Here is a 14370-nt window from a genome sequence, read left to right as displayed (position 1 = left end):
CATCATTATATTAACAAACAAATATATCTCTTGTCACAATTCATCAAAAACGTTTCTTTTTGCAACAGATGGGGACTATTACAAAGTTCCACAGCTGGACAAAGCACAGAGAACAAATGTGGGGTGCCTTGACACAGCTGACACATCTACAAGGGAACCCCTATCTAAGCCTCAGGAACAGCAGAAGGACGCCAAAAGGTTCTAAGAGCCAGAGGACCAGGATGCCTGCTGCTAAATTGTGTCTCTACACATGACAGGAAAGCTGCACCCATGTAATCTCCACAGCAATAATTTAATGAAATATGCATATTGTCAAAAACAGTTGACATGCCAATATGGATGAGGGAAATTTCACAGGGTCCTACCTCTAGATGAAGAGCTACAGGCAGTCAACAGATGCTGGGGAGGGAAAATAAGTTTGCTCCAGAGACGAGCTCACTGAGAGACTATCTAATCCCAAGTGGCCAACCGTAGTCACATGTATACATGAGCACCATTAAATAGACACAGTGCCTTTTATCTATTGGTATATATATATATATATGTAGGTCTATGTAACAGTAATAATCAAAGAGGACAGACCTGAGAAGGAGTGAGGGGGACATGGCGGGACTTGGAGAGGTCACTGAGAGGAGGGGAATGATGCAAATACAATACTCATGTCAAAAAATTTTAATTAAAAATGCAAAATATAGCCAGGCATGGTGGCACACGCCTTTAATCCCAGCACTTGGGAGGCAGAGGCAGGAGGATCTTTGTGAGTTTGAGGCCAGCCTGGTCTACATAGTGAGTTCCAGGACAACTGGGGCTATAGAGAGACCCTGTCTCAAAAAGACCAAAACAAAAACAAAACAGAAAGAAAGCAAAAATAGAGGGCATGAAGTTGAGGGGTAGTGACATGTGGCTGGGATGGGGAGGGGTCTGAATATGATCAAAATACACTGTATGAAGTTCTCAAAGAATCAATAAAATATTTTTAATGTAAGCAGAAAAGAAAATAAGTAGGAACTGACCTGACAGTGAGTTGCTGCTAAAGCAAAGATTTGGAGCTTCAGGGCTGATTGTAATAAGTAAAAATGCAAACTGTAGGCAGGGGTATAGAAATAGAAACAGTGGTGATTCAAAGGGTAGAATAAAGCTTATGAACTAAGCCTCCCCACCTATAAACATATGCACTTATGGATACCTTCCAAAACTTCTGGCTTCTCTCAATGAAGACGGCCACGTGAGAGAAGAATCAGGTCATTTTTCTAAACATAGGATTATCACCATGACACAAGAAGCCATTTATTTGCAAAGTCAGCATCAGGCCAATAAATCATGACACTAAATTCTCTATCAGACTACATAACACTGATCCATAGGAAGTAAAAATAAGCTAAAAACAAACAGCAGTGTGTTTCAAGTTACAATTCAGTTTGGAGCAAAAAGAGTGATAAGCTCTGCTTTCAGAAGCAGCATTTAAATAATGACAGGGTGAGATTCTGTAACTCCAGTGACCTTTAGGTCTAAGAATAAAATGAAATGGCATTCCTCATACATTCTCCAAACGGTTGGATCAAACAGCATAGAAATGAAGAGTGTTCAGTATGACCAGCCATGAGCAACAGAGACAGGACAGAGTGTCACGAGAATGTCTGAGTGTGGAGTGTTTCAAAAAGCACATTCAAACAAAATGAGGCCATTGAGACTGGAAGCAAAATGAATTCCTATGAGAAGCTGAGAGTCCATTATATAGCACTGAACTATTATATATCCTTCCAGAGATAAAACAGACTTCTAAAATATTTTATTATTTCTTTGGGGATTTCATACAATGTATGTTGATTATATCCATTCCCACACTCCTCCACCTAGCTCCTCCCAGATGCATCCCTGCATCCCTACCCCCACAACTTAGCACCTTCTTTTATATTTTTTAAATAATCTACCGAGTCCAGTTTGTGCTCCCTATAAATTCCTGGGTGTGGGACCATCCACAGGAGCATGGTCTACCTATCAGGAGCCACATCCTTAAAAGAAAACTGACTCTCCCCTTCCAGAAGTCATCAACTGTCCATACCTTCTCAATTAGAGTTGTGAGCTTATGAACCCTTTCCCCCTCCATGCTAGAAAGTTGACAGACTTGATCTTATGACGCTAACCACAATTGCTGTGATATCATGAGTGCAGCAATCTGGTCATATCCAAAGATACTAAAAAGAATATGTTAAAAGTACACGATCCAATTACATCAAACATATTAAACACAAATATTCTTTTGCTATAGTGATTGCTATCCTCCACAGTCTGTACCCAACATACCTTTTCTGCTTGGCTCCTTAATTTTGAGACCAAGTCTCATGTATCCAAGGCTCACCTCAAACTTGCTATGTAGCCAGGGATGATCTTGAACTTCTAATTCTCTGGTCCCTACCTACTAGTTGTTGGGATTACAGGTGTGGTTCACCATGACCGACTTATGTGGTGCAGGTGATCAAATCCAGGGCTTCGTGCATGCTGGGTAAGCGTTCTACCATCTGAGCTGTATCTCCAGCCTTGACATCTTGGCTTCCAAATGTCCTTCCTTTAGGCTCTCATTGGCTTTGCACTATTCTCTTCCCAAATAAAGGATGTATTTCCTCCTAGACAAGAGCACTTTTTCTCTTCCCTATTACAGCCATGAGTACAGCCATGGATACCTGCACGAGACTGAGCCCTCTAACTTTCTATCATGAATGGAGGTGGGGCTCATGAAGCACCATCTTCTGATGAGCCAATGGCTGTTAATGGTTGCTGAAAGAGGGTGAGTCATTTTCTCTGCTGGTACAGATGCTGGGGGACTAGATGGACAAAAAAGGGTTCAGTGAAGAATGAAGAGGGATTCCAAAGGGCCATATAGGGTGAAAATATTCATGATACATTGTATATATATATGAAACTGTCAAGAAAGAAAGACAAAATTTTGTCTTTCCCAATAAAGTGTTCCAATATCTTTATGGTTGGTTGAGAATAGTCAATGGGTGATGAACATAGGTAAGATGGCTGAGTAAGCATTAGACTGTAAATCTAAAGACACATTGTATATATATGAAACTGTCAAGAAAGAAAGACAAAATTTTGTCTTTTCCAATATCTCCCAAAAGGATGAAGAGCATCTTTGTGCTTGCATGGGATCATATTTGTTTATTTTCTCTCTTGTCTTTTAAATCATGGTGTAGGACCATATATAAATAAATAAATCTCCCCAATGACACACCTGATTCAATATAAAAATGGTCAAATCCATGAGACTCAACAAGTGTAAAATCATTAAAATTGTCACTAGAGGCTAATTAATTAAACAATAAAAATAGTGTATATCCTGTGTTTGTCCGTGGCAAAGAACACTCTTTCATAAAAACAATTAAGTAGGCAGAAGAGATCGCTCAGTAGGTAGAGACACTTGCATTTGGGCCGATGACCTGACTTTGATGCTCAGATCCTACAAGGTGGCAAGAAAGAACAAACTCCTGAGAGTTGTTCTTTGATCTTCAAACATGTGCACTAGGGCATGCATGCAATGGTACATATGTGCCTGCTGTGGGCATGCATACATACATACATACATACATACATACATACATACATAAGCAAGAAATAAAAGCAAGATGGCCAACTGCTGCTATTGGTTACTTTATTGTTTTGATTTTTTTACAGGCAGAAGCATAGTGACAAGAAGTGATTACATAACTTCTTAATATCATTAAACAGCTCACAGAATGAATGCATCAGAACTTGAACTCAATCATGAGCAAACCATAGTGTATTTACCTACTTATTTTGCATTGAGTAACTCAAACCCTATAAATCAACATACTACTTCTACCTTCTGCAAAGTTCGTAAAAGTACCACGAAGGAGATATTACTTCCACTAGTAGAACAATGGCTTCTGATGGTAATGTGATAGAAAGAAAACATTCAGGGGACAGAGGAGACAGCTCACTGGATAAGACCACTTGCTGTGAAAGTCAGAAGACCTGAGTTCAAATTCCCAAAAACCACATAAAAGGCAGCCATGCATTTGCATGGGTACACACCCCCACACACACATGAAAACACAACACACATACACACACTCTCTTCTCTCTCTCTCTCTCACACACACACACACACACACACACACACAAATCTGTGGAGTCAAGGCAGCCTTCAAAATCTAACTCCATCAGGTGTTTCATAATGAGCTTTGTGCTGCAGCTCAGACATCTTAGTTGATTTCCTAAACAACAGGCCTCTAGCCTCCCATCCAGTGACATGCATGTGAAATCTAGCCTTGTACCTGGTCCATAGTTAACTGTGCTGACTTTGAAACAAAAGGACACATTAACATATCTTAAGTGCACACACATTTTGGGAGGGGCTGAGGCATTGCCTATCTTTCAAGGTGACCTGTGTAGCCAATATTTTTAATATGATAATATTTGTCAGCTTCGTCATGCTGGATAAGTGTCACTTTCACTATCTCCCCAACTTGGAATCTCAAGGTCCAAATGTTTATTCCTCCCCTGAGGTGGTTTTAAAATTACTGTGTAGTCCATGGAAAATAAACTAAAGGGGACTGAGACAATTTGAAATTCTCCCTTTGAGTTGTTGCAAGCTGGAACTTTGTCAGTTAACAGTGGAAATGCTGAAAGCTAGAGCAAGCAGAAGAATAGAACGCTGATGTTTGAGATGAGAACTGAGGGAGGGTGAGGTTGAAAAGACACTTCTTAACTTGACAACATGGAAACCTATGGCTGAATACTCCTTTCGTAGTTAGTGAATGGTCCTCCCAATGATATCCCATTATTCTGCATCACAACCTTCTTTGAAAATCATTTACAATCTAGTACAGCTCATGGTAACCATATTTAATAAAGAATAGCATGAGTTGGGGCTGAAGAGATGGTTCAGTCATTAAGAACACTGGCTGCCCTTGCAGAAGACCCAGGTTTGGTTCCCAGTACCCACATGGCAGCTAACAACTGTCCAGTTACAGGGAATTCGACACCCTCTTCTGACCTTCACTGGGCATTGCATGGCACAGTTACACTTACATATATATAGGCAATACAGTCATACACAAAAAAATAAATAAAATATTTTTTAAGAAAAGAATAACCTAAGTTTTGGGAACTGGAGCATGAGACAGAGTCACAGTAATGGTGAACAATAACTGTATGGCTCTGAGAAATTTATTTAACCACTTGGGTCCTCAAAGAAAAGAAAGTTCCAATAGCCATGATTTAATGTGAGAACAAAGTGACACTGAGAATTCAAACTGCAAATTGTTTTTTAAACAAAAAGTTAGGTGACAGCTAAAATAACCAGAGTCAACTATGTTATCACTAATATAATTATTCAAGCTTTAATTCCCTAAATGGAAGTAATACTGGTTTGTTATTATTATTATTATTATTATTATTATTATTATTATTTCCAGGACTGTTATTTTTATTTGCTATCATCACCATCTAAGATGTGAATGTTGCTTGCCCATTCCTGAGAGGATAAGGAAGCACAATTCTGATATCAAAAGACCATGCTCTGCACTCAGGATTCTGCACCTTGAAGGCCAAGTTCACCGTACTTAAACCTCACTGCATGATGGTAAACACAAATTCTTATGGTTCCTTTTTAAAATAAATTTGAAGCTTTTCTTAAAAGAGTTCAGTGGATGGGTCCAGAACAGCAAATCTCTTCCTGATGCCATAAGCACATAGAGTACTCTAGAGTTCTCAGGATATTTCTCCTTTGTTTTTTATATTGGTACGTGCTTCTATTAAAATGAGAATCTGAAGCACAGAGAGGCTTATGGAAGAGGAGCACATCTGCCTGCATCTCTATCACTGTGAAAAGTGATACCTTCATGTATATAGGTTGATTGATCCCTCAAGATATGCAAGGATCCCTTCTACCCCCAGAGCCAGTTGTCCCTTTCATTTTGGTCAACAACGCTTCCTTTTTGTCCTCCCCTCCAATGAGGAAGCATAGCACTATCACAGACACAATACACCTCTTCATAAGGAAGGCATGAGTATGTGCCAGATGGGCTGAGGGGATTACAACATGTTTCCTCTCCCATGGTGACTCAATGGGGCTGGTATGAAAACTCATCTTATTCAAGGAGTCAGCTTCCCCTAAGAGAATTATGAGTCACAGTTCCTTGGTAGAAAGTACATTTGCCAACAGCATTTGGGGGAAGGGGAAATCCTTGATGGACACAGTGAAGGTCATTCAAAGGCAGTACTGCCAGGGCCATCCAGCAGGCATCAGCCCTCACCAACTTCTGGAATCCTTGCTCTCACAGCAGTAGTAGCATGGTCATCTCTCCCTTTTAAATACAGGTGAGGTACTTCACACTCCAAAAGTGAATTATTAGTGTGGATTTAACACTTCCATTATGAAACTATCCAGGTTAGAAAAAGGGGCTCTGAATGATTATCTATTTATGGTTTATTATTGAGCACCTACTATGTATCTATACAGCAAACATTATTCCTAGTGTTTAGGAAAAAAAAAAACAAAATGAAGAGAGCTATGTCCTCAGCTTGAAATCAGAAAGGGAGTAATGACAAAGGGAAAGAAGAAGGAGGGAAGGAAGGGAGGGTGGGAAAGAGATGAGAGAAGAGGAGAGGGAAGAGGGAGAGAGGAGGAAAGGAAAGGAGAAGGGAGGGAAGGAAGAGGAGAGGAATTGAAGGAAAAGAGGACCAAAAAAGCTAGCTCATGTAATATTAGTAAGATGACTGATGTGGTCACTCCAGCATGGTAAGGGGATGGTGACTGGCAGGAATATGTTAGTTTACAATGGTCAAGGAAAGCCTCTGAAGAAGAGAACATTCAAACATGGTACCAAGTTAAATAGAAATAAATTATAATCAGGTGTTATATTCAGCATATTTAATAATCAGTACATCAAGTCACTTCCACTCAAACAAGAGAGTCAAGCAGGGTAGATGTCGGCATGTTAATCTATCTGGCTTTGCACTAGTATATCCAAGCTGAATATCAGTCCTGGTTAAAATATAGCTTTCCTTTGTGAGTCCCAAAGGGCCAACAAGTTTAGACATTATCCGTACTTTCAGCTGTACTCTGTCCTAGTTATACCTCTTCTTTAGAGTTATTTTGGGTTTCTAATACAATGATCTAAGTGGCATAGAAAAACTAAAACGCACCCAGCAAAGACGATCAGAATGCAAGAGGGCTGAAATCCAAGCCATAGGGAAAAATTTGAAGGTTCATACTGTAGAACACTGGGGTCCTGGTTCTGTAACACCAACACTTCCGCAGGCTTCTCACAGAGAATAGGCATTAAAGTGATGATAGTTAAAGCACAGTCATGATGTTCATCAGAATTATATACATGGGGATCTTTATTAAAATGAGGATCCCAGGGTCTCTGGATTAAAATTAAAGAACGTGTGCGTTAGGTGTTTTCCCTTTCAAGTAAGGGGCTGAATCAAAGCAATACATAGACATGACAGACAAATTTCACTCTTAACGTAAAAAAAATTTCTAAAAGTTTGATGAATGGAAAAAATGGTACAAACTGCAATAGACCCTCTCTAGTTAGAGAAACCAGAGGGTGACTGAGCAGCAATTCAGAGATGAGAGGAAACATCAAAAAATGAACTTTTGAGTATCCAGCCCCCTTCTTCCTCTGATTGCATATAATCCAGGATCATGGTGACTAAATCTGATTATTCAAACTCAATAAAAATGTTTTGTTGGCTCCTCTTATGATGCCACATCCAAAGAAAGAATTATCCTACCAACAAGTCCTTTGTTCCCTATATAGATGCAGTTTGAGAAAGAAAAAATTATCATTTTGTTTTGTTTTGTTTGTAGGGTCTGAATGGACTGCTAGTGACTGAGTTTTCTTCAGTTCTCATTCAGGTTTGGGAAACAGATTGTGCTATATCATGCCATTTCCTCCACAGGATTTAAGGTAAGGTAATGAAGAAGAACTCTGTGTCTGTGAAGGTGATGAGATTTTCGCATATTTACACAGAAGAGACCTCTTGTCAAAGTATCCAAGTCCCTCCCATCAATAAATGCATTGCTCTTTCAGAGCACGATCCTATGCTACTACAGAAGAATATGGATAAAACCTTATATTATTTTAAATTATGTTAAGTTCATTATCAGAAAGAGTGGACACATTACTCTGTATATGATTTAAATTTTAATTATTTATCAAAGGTCACTCACCTGAAGCATGACTCTGCAGAATCCCATAGAAGTACAGACTCATCACACACCAGAGAAGTCCCATCCTGTCAACATAATTAAAAAAGGTAAGGGAGAGTACCTCTTATTCTGAAGTCATTAAACAATAATTACTGGGTATGCAAGCTGCCTACGGACTAAGAACTGTTCCAAGAGTTTTACAATATTAAAAGATTTTGCTGTCAGAACCAACGAGTGATAGTTTTTATTTTTATTCTTTGCATTGTTATTTGCCTTTGAATCTCCAAAATACATACAGATAAATTCTAAAAGGTTTAAGTAACACAACTGAGATCCTCTGGCTAGACATTTGTAGAGCCATGATCAAATTCCACCTGTAAGACTCTGGAACTCTCTGCTAATCACTGAACTGTAACTGCTCAAAGAAATGTTCACCTGGATTTTCTGACCTGGAGCCACATTTTTGGCAAGTGAATTAACCCTCTTACCCTTCTCCAAGTTCCCCATTCTCTTCTCAGTGGGGAATATGTTATGAACCAGGTACTTTTCCATCTCATGGATGAATAGAAGGTCTAGAGATCCTTGATTCAGGCACAGTCTGCAGTCTACCACACTGAATGTATATTAACAGGGAATAGATAAACCTCATGCCCTGCCTCTCGCTTATCCACTGAAGAGAAAAATAACAAGGCAGGGGTCCAGTTTCCGCGAGCTTTAGCTTCCCTATTGATAACCTGCTGTTACTGTCAGCCAGCCAGAACCATGACCCTGTATTTGGGTGTGTGATCTTCAATGCAGAAGGCCTAGAGTTATAACAACCCTGTGAAGTGCTTCCTTTCCTACTACTCTGGACATGTCTGGTCACTAGAAAAACCTCCACAGGATTACAAATACAGAAATCTGAATGACTCAGAAATTCTATGGTCTCGACCTCTGCCTTCTGATTGAAGACATGCAAACGTGAAATCAAAGGTCTTGGTAAACTATACAGATTGTACTTCTAGAAAGCCACAGAGAAGAAATGGATTTTTTACCCCCACCAAGCTAACAACAGACTATTATCTCAAATCGCCTAAGTCACAAGTTTGACAACCATAGGGACTCACCAATATAAAATGGTCAAAAAGATACTTCATGGTGTGACTAACAATATGATATTAACTAACATGGACCACTTGTAAAGTGCTACATAGAAATAAAAGATATAAACTATCACTGCCCAAGAAATTTGGGCTTTATTGTCATCCAAAACAAAGTAGAAGCTTCTACCTCTATCTTTTGTCTTAACCACACAAAACCAGAAAGTTCTAATTCACAACCTGCTCTTTCTTTAGCAAAGCTGTACAGAAATCATAGGTGAGTTCGCTGTTTTACAAGAAGCCATTGCATCTCAGAAATTAAATGACCTTTCTTTCCTGGAAAGGTGTTTTCCAATACTCACAGCATTATCTTAGGGAAATCTAGGGGTATTTTTTCCTTATATCATTCATTCACTCATTTTGACTGTCAGAGGTACAGCTCAGTGGTCCTCCACTTCCCTAACATATGCAATACCCTGGGCTTGATTCCCCAGAACCATCATTTGCAAATCATATTCAATATTTTTAGCTGATGAGTTCCTATGAAATAACTGCAGGGGATTCTAGCAAGTGAAATACAGGGCCTTTCATAAGAGTTCTCCTCTGCAGTCAATAGACCCCATGCAAACCTCCTCAGCATCTCCAACTATGCATAAAACGCACACATGCAGACATAATTAGGAAATACAATTTATCAGACAGTGGGTGTAGTGGTAAGCAAAGTCTAGTAGTGACTTAAAATGTGTACAAACATAAAAGAAAATGTGATAAAGGAAGTAACCAATGAGTGTTACTGAAGATTAGGAGAAGAGAGATTGCTCCAGCCAAGGCCCTGTAAGAAGACTGAACACAAACTGAGAACAATTGGTTTGGCTATTGTGAATTGAGGCAGAAGGGAAGTGTGGGGGAACAGAGGCAGTTACTGAAGAATCACATTCAAAGATAATGGAAATGTGGGACATAAATAGGAAATAGATATAAATGATTCAGTTTGGCTCAAGAACAGGGCATTAGGAAAAGAACTTTAGAAGATTTTGTTGGAAAGCAGAGAGGGCTGGGGAGGAAATATGCCAAGAACAGGCTGAACATGAGGGATTTAACATACAGCAACTAGGAAATCACTGATGTTTTCTGATTAGAGGAGTGATGTCACCACCAGTTTGGGCCTTATAGAGGTCATTCTGCCAGGCACAGAGCGGAAGGATGGCCACTAAATTCTGCCTTGGAGTCATTTTGGATCCTGGGTTTGTCATCACAGTACTTGCTCTCCTGCTAGAGTTTAGTCATCAGCACACTTGATCAGCATGCAGCCTATGTCCTCACTCAAGTCATTAATAAAAGTAGTTAATAATTCTGCGTCAATCCTTGTCAGCAAGAGCAATAAGATATTTAATTGCAGATTCAGGGCACAGCAGTTTCAGCCCCACCACTCAGCTATATTAAAGTATTCTGGCCTCCTCAATTGCTTTTGGCTATTAACACACACACACATGCACACACACATGCACACGCACACGCACTCACTCTGGATTTTTACCAATTGGCCTGTTTATAAGCATCTGAATTCCAAAAGCAAAGCTTAGAAGACACTCTAATTAGTGTGACTGAGGACCTTAATTGATATTCCCAAGAGTAACTGCATTATGTAGAAGGCAGTGGAGTCAAATCATCAAAGTAGAGCTAATCTAAAGATAACTTTTGTGCAAACACAAATTCACGGTCAGCCTTGTCTTAAGATGAATAAAAGAATGAAGCCATACTTGGAATTTTGTTGATCATAAAAGTAATGCATTTTTAGCTCTTGTTTCTTAGGATAAGAGGGTGTTGTGTCAAAGATGGGGAAAGTGGCCTGGCATGGTGGCTCATGCCTTTAGTCCCAGTACTCGGGAGGCAGAGGTAGGCAGATCACTGTGAGTTCAAGGCTAGCCTGGTCTACATAGTGAGTTCCAGGTCAGCTGGGGCTACTGGGAGACCCTGTCTCCAAAAGACAAAAAAAAAAAAGAATGAAAAAAAAAGAGAGATGGAGAAGGTGGCCAGAAGCCTATAAACACATGGGTGCACCCAGTGTCTAAATTACAGTTTAGCTTCACGTTGTGACAGACTCTATCGGATCTGCTCTGACTTTAGATGACAGAAAGCTACATATGATAAACTCCCAGTCACCGTCTCTATTGCCCCTTTAGGTATTGGCACTTCTTTCATATTTAGTGCCACTGTTTCCCAATATAAGATTTATCTTGGGAAGGATTTAATCTGTGCTCCCTTTTTCATCTACCCTGATCAGGAAACTTCCTATTATCCACATTCTCTGTGCTTAAGAAGCTTTGGATCTCAGCAGCTCTGAGTCAGCCCAGTCATGGGTTCTCTCACTGCACAAGCAGCCTGGGTTCGCTGCCTGGAGGCTGCTGTTCACTCTACATTGCCATCTGCTCAGCTCTCCTCTGCACAATGGCACTTCCCCAGGCTACTGTGTAGAACTTTCCCTGGTTCGGTGACTCTATGTACAACTTCATATTCATAAAATTATCACTCTTTGAAGTGCACCACGATGGTGGAGGCTTGGATCTTGAGCCTGACACTTATCTGTTCTTCCCAGAAATCTCACTGTGTACCCTGTAATGCCATCCTCTAAGCTGGATGAGCAGCCTATAACCATGATATTGATCTCGCTTGCTTTGTTTCTGCCTTTTGCAATGATCTGCCCACTGAAAACTTGGCCACTCGTACTAAGCACAAACCTTACATGGCTATCCTTGTGGAGGGTGAATCCTGCTACCAAACCACATCTCTGAGTCCTTGGATATTTTGAGCCCATCCATGTTTTTCTTTACCCATCTCTAAATTACAGATAAAGCCAAACAGCTTTTGCATTAACACTCACCTAAGGGAGAAAAGTAAACCTTGAATTATCTCATTTTATAGAGGAGATAACATTTATTAAGAAATCCAGATTGCTTTCACCATCAATCTTTTACCTACTTACAGATTTTTTTTGACCCATAACAGGGTCTTTGTGAGACAATTTCAACAACCAATATTTATCAATAAGCAGACATTTAAATGGACTAAAAGGAAAGGCACTAATTACTGGCAAAAGGAAAGAAGTGTGTTCTGCTCTGTCTTCCCCAGTAAGGAAGATACAGAGCATGTGCATAAAAGCCTACTGAGGACTCTGAGAGTCAAATAACTGGGCCATCAACTTAAGTATGAGAGGGCATTCACCAAAATAGGCCATACCATGTGCCTATGAATAAAACCATGACAGCTTCAAAGGAACTGAGACAACAATCTTTAACCACAAGATTTAACCAGATATCAAAAACAGGAAGTTAGTGGGAAAAGTCTTCAGAAGTAAAAAATTCTGTTCTACATGACCCAATGGGTCAAAAAGAAAAGCTCCAAGAGAAAGTAGAAACTATTTTGAACTAGAAAAACATAAAAAATATAATATACCAAATGTTATTATAGAAAACTGTGTTGCATTAAAGACATGTTAGAGAGAATGACATAAATATTTTAATATTTTACCTTAAGGTTTTGAAAGAGATGAATAAGCCAAGCAAGCAAAGTGAAGAACAACATAACAAATAGAGATCAAAGAATTTTAAAATAAGAAAAAATAGAAGAAAAAGTAAAAATAGATTCACTGAAAAGAATGATGGAGCTAATATATTTTTAGTCCAATTCACAAAGAAGAAAGAAAGAAAGAAAGAAAGAAAGAAAGAAAGAAAGAAAGAAAGAAAGAAAATATTTAGCAAAAATGGAAGAGGAGATAGGCTGGAAAGATGGCTCAGTGGTTAAAAGCACTGACTGTTGTGCAGAAGACTCAGGTTTGAATCCCAGCACCCACATGGAGGCTAACAACCATCTGTAACTCCAGTTCCAGGGGATTCGATGTCCTCTTCTGTCCTCCACAGGTATTGCATGACCTGTGTGCACTTTCATACATTCAGATAATACATTCATACACATAAAATAAAAGTAAATAATTTTTTTTTCAAAATGAAAGAGGAGACATGACTACTGATCACAGAGACATCAAAAGTATAAGGTGATTCTATAAACTCTGGATATATAAATTCCACAACTTAGATGAAATGGATCAATACCTCAGTAACCACAAATTATCAACATCTAATTAAAATGAAACACCCTGATTAGCCCTCCAAATGCTAAAGATATGAAAATGTATCTATCTGTGACTGTTTCAGAAAGGAGCACAGCCTTGAGGATGCACAGATGTCAGTCTTGTAAGACTAAAAGCAAAGAAACAAGTATTTCACACTGTTCCTGGCCCTCTGGCTCACAGAAAGGGTACAATAATACATAGGTGTCACGTTCTTATTAGTTTGTTTATTGTTTTGAGGCCACAATTTGTGTTTGTTTTTTTGTTTTGTCTTACTGAGACAGGGTCTCCCTGTAGCCCCAGCTGGCCTGTAATGGACTATGTAGAGTAGGCTGGCCTCAATCTCACAGAGATCAGCCTACCTCTGCCTCCCAAGTGCTGAGACTAAAGGCATGTACCACCACACCACAAAAGAACAAGGTCTTTTAATGTAGCCCGAGTTTGTCTCAAATTCTCAGTCCTCCTATCTGCTTTCTGAATGCTGGAATTACTCTTGTGCACAACCATGCCAGGCTTCATGGGTATTTTATAAAATGATTTTTTGTTAATTTTTTATATCAGTAAGAATAAATAATGTGAGCCATGTCATATTTATGAACTGAAAGACTCCAAATTGAAAATACAGCAATTTCCCCCAGCTAACCTACAAATTTAGTTCAATTCGATCAGCATCTCAGAAAGTTAGCTTTAGATACAGACAGACAAGCCAATTCTAAGATTTATATGGAAGGAGCAGGTTCCAATGACAGGAAACAATTTTTCAAAGAATAAAAGCTGGAAGAACCATGCTACAAAGAGTCCAGTTGTGAAGTATTAAAGTTACTTTACCAAAAACAATAGGCAGAAGACAAATAAACACGAGAAAAGATGTTCAAGATCATTACCCATTAGGGAAATGTAGGTTAAAACTACAGTGAAATACCACAATAACCTGTCCAAATAATTAATATAGAACAAAAAACTTAAAGACCAAG

The 14370-nt window shown here is 39.2% G+C and overlaps 1 protein-coding gene across 7 annotated transcripts in view; it reads right to left on the bottom strand.

The window, feature by feature from the left end:
• Il1rap (interleukin 1 receptor accessory protein) overlaps positions 1-14370 on the bottom strand; it is a 152009-nt gene that overhangs the window by 90517 nt on the left and 47122 nt on the right. For 6 of the 7 annotated variants that reach the window (XM_029566759.1, XM_029566761.1, XM_029566755.1 and 3 more), the window contains one exon: positions 8213-8277. The exons of the other annotated variant lie outside the window; for it this stretch is intronic. In XM_029566759.1, the coding sequence (XP_029422619.1) occupies positions 8213-8277 (65 nt within the window). The remainder of the gene's footprint in view (positions 1-8212; positions 8278-14370) is intronic. 7 annotated transcript variants of the gene reach the window in all.

Source organism: Nannospalax galili, unplaced genomic scaffold (assembly GCF_000622305.1).
Source record: "Nannospalax galili isolate Female #2095 unplaced genomic scaffold, S.galili_v1.0 scaffold559, whole genome shotgun sequence".
In the NCBI taxonomy this organism is placed as follows: Eukaryota; Metazoa; Chordata; class Mammalia; order Rodentia; family Spalacidae; genus Nannospalax; species Nannospalax galili.
This window is presented reverse-complemented; position numbering and strand designations above follow the sequence as displayed.